General features: G+C 42.7%; 1 protein-coding gene across 5 annotated transcripts in view; it reads left to right on the top strand.

Annotated features, from left to right (window-relative positions):
- DLG5 (discs large MAGUK scaffold protein 5) overlaps nt 1-2,123 on the top strand; it is a 119,364-nt gene extending 117,241 nt beyond the window's left edge. For all 5 annotated transcript variants that reach the window (XM_018042256.1, XM_018042257.1, XM_018042260.1 and 2 more), the window contains one exon: nt 403-2,123. In XM_018042256.1, the coding sequence (XP_017897745.1) occupies nt 403-506 (104 nt within the window). In that variant the 3' untranslated portion in view covers nt 507-2,123. The remainder of the gene's footprint in view (nt 1-402) is intronic.

Below are 6,624 nucleotides of genomic sequence, written 5' to 3' on the forward strand. Positions count from 1 at the left end.
AATATACTGGGACTCCCCGTTGCATGACTAGGCACACCAGCCTGGGTCATCCCTGCTGTGGAGCCTGGCAAATTTGCATAGTCACATCCTGTCACCGCTATTACAGGGGTCAGGGCAACCTGGCAAAATCAGACCCCAGCCTTCATGTGAGCCCCAGATTTTAACATCGTATGAACAGTTGCTGAGAGGGATAGATAAAAAGCCGAAGTGATTTGCACTCAACTCTTTTTTTCTTTTCCAATTTCTTGCTGATGAAAGAGAAGTGAGGCGGGGGTAGAGCAGTTGAGCCAAGTAGCTGAAAACAGGCAGAGCACCAGGAAGAGCGAAAGATCTGTTTACTCGCCTCCTTCTGGGCGTCTTCCTCCCAGCCAATGACGTGTGTGTTTGGGGACTCTCTTGCAGGGGTCGTCCAGGGAGGAGCCCTGTCGAGCATTTGTACTCAGATCTTGGCAGTGGTCAATCAAGAGCAAAATAAAGTCCTGTGGATCCCAGCCTGCCCTCTCTAGAACACAGTGCTGGAGATGACTGTAGCTTGGCCTCCAGCCCGACCGCCTGGCGCAGCTCTTTGCAGTGACTACGGATAGATGCCTCTGTGTGTAAACACGAAGGGGAGGGATCCATGAACCGGGGCTCCAGAAGCACCTCCTCTGTACACGGAAGGCCGCAGACGGACGGGACCCAGACCCCGGCCAGCTGACTGCGCTTCTCCCACACGTGTGCTTTAAGACAGAGACTGTGGAGTGGGGGACTCGACACCAACCTTCCTTGTAGCCAGCTCAACAGATGCTGCAAAGAGAACCTTTCAGATCACAAGTTTACAAGCCTTTTCTAAGTATTCAGTGGCTTATGTTTACTTGAATGGCTCCATGTTGTTGCTGCCCAGCCCCTGCCCTTTTCCTCACTGTCGCTTTGGTGTTGGTTTTGTGCCTGCTTTCAACGAAACGACTCTGGAACCTCACTGGGGGCCACTTTGCTCTGGGAGGGTCTTAGCGGTGGGGCCAGAGCTCTGACGAATGCCCCGCTCCTCAGCGGCCCCTCTCCTGGAAGGCCCTATGACTGCGGCTGTTTAGACCGTCGTTGCGTGCGGAACTAGTGCCTTCGTGGGGCTGCGCGCTCTCCTCCTGCACCTAGGAAGGTGACTTCCACCGTCTTGTAGGCGCGTCCCTCAGACTTCGTCTCCTGCCACCTCTTACTTCTCATCCACCTGTGTTCATGATTCCAGCATTCTCTCTGGTCCTCAGAGCTTCATGGGTTCACTGTGACACAGCCAGTTCTGGGCAGGATGTCAGGCTGGGGCTGAGGCATGCCACTGGGTCCTCCTTAGGTTCTGTGAATAGTGACAGCCTTTACCAGTGCAGATTTTGCAGAGGAATTCCCAAATGCTTTACAATGGGGCAGGGACATCAGCTCTGTTTGATCTAAAAACAATTCGTATTTCAGACTCTGAAAAGAGAGCTCTTAACGGAAGCTTAAGGATCAATGTGGTCACTGTTAAAATTCAAGAGAAGCTGGGATCTGTCTAGTCTTGGCTTCAGCTCTCACAACGTGAGCAGAGCTCCACGAGGATGGCTGTGTTCTGTTTTGTTTTTTAACGCATCTGATGCCAGATGTTTCTGGCTGAAGATTTGGTGTGGTTCCTCTTTAAACTGTGTGTCCTGTTAATAATAGGTACTGTACGGGGCTCCGGGTAAGTGTCACTGGGGTAGGACCTCTATTTTAATACTGTTCCTAACATTTCATTTTACTAGCAAGAAATCGCTGATTTCATTTTATTCTTTGTAATTCTAGACACTAGATTATAGTTTAGCCATACTGACATTTTTTTAAAAAGGGATATATTTTCTTGCACAGTCGTTCGCAAGGAGACACATTTCCGTCTCCGTGCTGCCCTTGTTTCACAGGTACATGCGTTCTGGCTGCGACAGCTAGGACCAGCCACAGGCTGGCGCGGGGTTTCGCTGGCGCCCGCGGGGCCGCTGCTCTGGGTGGCTGGGGTTGGCACAGAGATGGTACAGTGTGCACGGGTACTGTTCTCACAGACTGGGGTTTTCTGTACTAAAACCTTCCTTTGTATCAAAAGTTAAACAGACTTTAGTACAATAAATAAAGGTCAATTTCTGTAACTCGTTGTGAAGACACCTGTGTTTCATGCGTTTTCCACCTCTCCCCGGCTTTGGCTGGAGCTGGCCGCTCCCTGAGGTTCCCTCCAACTCTCGCGATGATTGGGCGCCCCTCTCATCTGCAGTTTCAGCCCCTCTGACTCCCTCCTTTCCTCCCATGTGTCCATCTTGTTATGCCCAGAGTCCGAGTCCCCAAAACTGAGAGAATAAGACGTCCACAGCAATGCAAAAGCATAAAGGGGTTTATTACCAGCTCGAGCCAGGACCCATGTTTCATCCAGCACAGTGGAATCAGACAAAGGCCCCGAGCTCACATATACTTTTATACAGATGGTTCTTTGTTTCTGTAACAGCATAGCTGATTGGTTAAACCGTATGCGTGCGCGTGGGACTTCTAAACCTCGCATCCCTATCCGGATTGGCTCAGGTCTGGCATGGGTCGGGGGCTACAGGGATTTTTTTCTGATTGGTCGAGCTACACTGCCTGCGGGAATTCCCAGAGCCTCAGCTTTTCTCAGGCCTAGCCCGCCCCTTAGAGCCTGTCCTGGCTTCAGTTTGGTCCTAACATTCCCCCCTGTCTTTTTATCCTTGAGAGGAATCTTCCTCTCCATTCTGAGACACTGCCTGATATTGTTGCCTCAGTACCATTACCTGAACGGTACTGATTTTTTTTTTTTTACTAAGGTTATCAATTTATTTAAAATACATGGGCCAAAAGTTAGAATGAGTAGGAGTATAATGAGCGGTCTGAGTAGGGTAGAAATTAGTGGTGTTAACCAGAGGGACTGTTGGAACCAGGACTCAAATTAATTTTGAGATTTTCTTTTTCTTTTTTTTTTTTAGCCCTTTCCTTATCTTGGCCAGGGACTCCCTGATTATCCCTGAGTGATTTACATAAAAACAATGTTTTTATAGGCCCCCTGAGAGACTTCATACTCGATACTTTTTGGGAATTGGGGCGGAGGTCTCTTTCCTCTGTAATTTCTTCTGCTGTGCATGGGCATAGGCCTGCCTAACAGAGCAGAAGTCTCTCTACCTGATCTAAGTTGGGGTTTTTCACATCTGAAACCAGCTTTTACCCTTGTAGTTGCAGCAATTTAGTTGGCCCCTCTCAGAGATGAAATAGACAAGGGCCAAACCAGAGACCTAACAGGATGGTCATCTCTGGTCCCTGGAAACAGAAGGCAACATTTGGGGTGAGGGTTACAGGGTTTGTGACCCCTTCTGATTGGTTGGTGGTGAGGCAACAGAGCAGTGCTCCAAGAATCTTGTGTTTAGTCTGAAGTTACCATCTTTTACCTGGGTGGGGGCTCAAAGACATTGCTATGCATATTTCTTTGAGTAGGAACCAGGACTCTGTCTGGAGGCTGTACCAACCTTTGATAGTTTTTGTTTTTGTATCCCCTCCCTTCCCTGATTAACAATTGTTTGAATCTATGCTTTGGAATTCAGGGAAGGCCAAGGAGGCTGAACAAAGTGTATATCTTACAGATAAGAAATGGAGAACACAGAGCAGATCTGTACTCCAGAGCCCCACAGAGTCCCGCTCAGTTTTAATTTTAGGGAACTAGGCAACAATGACTATGATAACTTCCTGTCAAAATGGGGCATAGGACTGCCCCAGCTTGGAACACTACAAGCTCTAATCTGAAAGTACACCCATAGCATCACCTAGTTATTTTCCAGGATATCTGAACCGTAGCTACTCTATTTTGACTTTTAATTGTAAACTATTTTTTAATAGCCAAAGCAGATTTTACCATTAATGACAGTGTTTTTCTAGATATGAGAAGATGCAAGAATTGGGACTCATAAAATCTTTTCCTGAAAAGATCTAACTATCTGATGGCCTGTTTTACCAGGTTTTTTTCCAGAGCACAGAGTGCCTCATTTCTGATTTTTACCCTGAACTCCTTTTAGGGGCGTTGAAAGTCAGCAGTTGCAGCGGCCATGATTTAATCTTTGTAGATGCAGATGGTGAGTGTCAGTCTTCAGTTGGCAGAGCCCCTTTTTGCTCATAAACTTGACCATGATTATGAGGGGGGCACTTCATGACCATTTTATCCCAGGGTGCTGAGAGTGTCCATTTTCAGGTAAACAGGCCACTCAATGTGCTGTTACTGGACTAGGCCATGAAACAGTATCTAAAATTCTCTGGACCACCTGTCTTACTAGCTTTTTGGTCCAGGAGAATATTCCCTCTTGTTGCTTCTTGCCATATCTAGAGTTACACTGTTACCATCATTGATCTCATACAGGAGATGAGATCAATATATATTGATATATTGAGAATCAATATATATTATTCTATTAGAGGCCTCACACACATACAGTGTAAGAAACAGCAATTTTGTAAAACAGGTGAAATACAGATAACATGGCCAGCAGTATTAGTAAAGCCACAAGTAAGACTTATGTTAAGAACTTCCATTAGATGTAGCCCAGTGTATCTTCAGGTCATCTGACTTAGTCTGCCCTGTAGAGTCTCTATCTTCCAGGGAAATTATATATTGGCGCCATCTATAAGGAACATAGCCCAGTTTTTTTTAGTGTCACTAGACTGATTATCTCTAGTACGATTTAATTTTTTAAGTAAATTTTCTCAGGGCCAACCAGTTAAAGTCTGGTAATAGAGAAATTTACCAAGATAACGCAGAACTAGACACAGGTTATTGGCCACAAACCCAACAATTGGATTGATTTTGAAACTAGCATAGGATCAGGCCTATGATAGAAAAGCATTCGACTTATATGCAAAGGTCTAAGAAGCCAAGAAAACATAAATGATCATACGAATCAGTTCCCACATCTCGGGGAAGCTGTCTACCTCTGATGTCATCGTCTTCTCCTCCTGGTGTAGTGTAGTTTCTCCTGATAAAAAAGTCCTTCCATCCATGTTGGAGACAGTCCCTTAAATTATGTCTTTTTCCAGTCCTGGTTGCAGGTCATGAGGCATCTGATCTTCATCCAAAGATAGATTACTGAGATAAGCTTTAGAAACAAACTTAGGGTATTTTTCAAGAATTCAATTAAATTGTATATTAACATTTCATAACAGCAAAGAACTATCTAAGAGATGAGTCTTACTAGATGCAGACTTCCATTAACAAACTGGTATTTAACATTTTGAAATAGCCATTTTTTCCTTAAAGTTACCCTTATTTTTATTAAATATAACCAAATTAAGGCTAGTTTGTTTGCAAAATAGGTCTGTTCTCACTGATTTTGGTCTGATGATTTTTATAACCATAAGTGATTATAGGCCTTTTATTTTGCTGAAACATTTATAGAGTCTCAGACTGAACTTTTAAAATAAAACAGGGCTGGGAAACTCACACCAAAGGCTTATCACAGATTTTGCCTAACAAATCTAGGTGAATTTTTTCCTTTTAAGGTCTCAAAAATTTTTTGAGATTTTTGTATCTGTGAGATAAACTTCCTAACTCATTTGATAAACTTACTGGGAACCTAAGAATTTCCAATTTTTGGAGGAGTCAGATAGAAAATATAATTGTTTTGTTTATAACGTTTAATTTTACCAAAGTATTGAGAGGAAGATTTTCCCTACTCCCTGGAAACATAAGATTTAACCCCATAATTTTTCAGATAGAAACCATAAAAGTTATAAGCATATTCACTGGTTCATTTAGTCTTTTTGCTAACTTTTGTGAAGTCATCAGGTTTTCCATTAAAATACCAGGACATATCAGGATGTTAAAAACTCCATATAATTTTTAGGATATCTGTATTAGTAATTTTACCCTACATTATAATATGAGCAGATTTATTACTCATTTGATAATCTTTTTTTATGTAATTTAACCAACCAAATAAACAGTTTAATATCTCTCTTTGGGATGCTTCAGGGGCCCTCTGAAGCACCCCAAAGTCAGCTAGAAGCCAAAAGTGCTTCATAGAATGATTTAGAGTAAGTTTTGTCAACAAATACCAGAAAGGTTTCGAGCACTCAGTCAGATGGGACTATAGGTCACTGTGAAACAATAGCTATTCACTCAGCCAAAGTAACAATATGGGATTTCAGAGGCAAATACAGAACAGACCATTTAAGAGGCAAATGAACTTAAATCTATTGTTAAATGCAGTTCAACATCTGAAGAAAGTGTGTCCTTTTAACAGAGAGAAAAGCCAAATTCAAGTTTTTGCGCCGGCTTATTTTTAGTCACTAACAGTCCCAAATTTCTTTAGCTTCTTTGTAAGAGGAAACTAATGTTCAGTAATAAATGTTTTAAAATTTTATTTTATTTGGAAGTGAGCTAGCTAGTCAGTGAACTTTTATCACTTAGTATAGCACAACCCAATTTAAGTTACCCCAATTTGGACAGACTATTTCAGACAGACATTCCTAAAGCATATAGAGTTTATCTAAAAGCTCATATCTCATTTCCTTTTTTTTTTGAAGTTTTTTACTTGAGGTAATTTTCTTGTTGACAAACTTGTAACAGATATAATATTTAACATTAAACCTAGGTACAATGAAAATATT

The sequence above is a fragment of the Capra hircus genome, chromosome 28 (assembly GCF_001704415.2).
Source record: "Capra hircus breed San Clemente chromosome 28, ASM170441v1, whole genome shotgun sequence".
NCBI lineage: Eukaryota > Metazoa > Chordata > Mammalia > Artiodactyla > Bovidae > Capra > Capra hircus.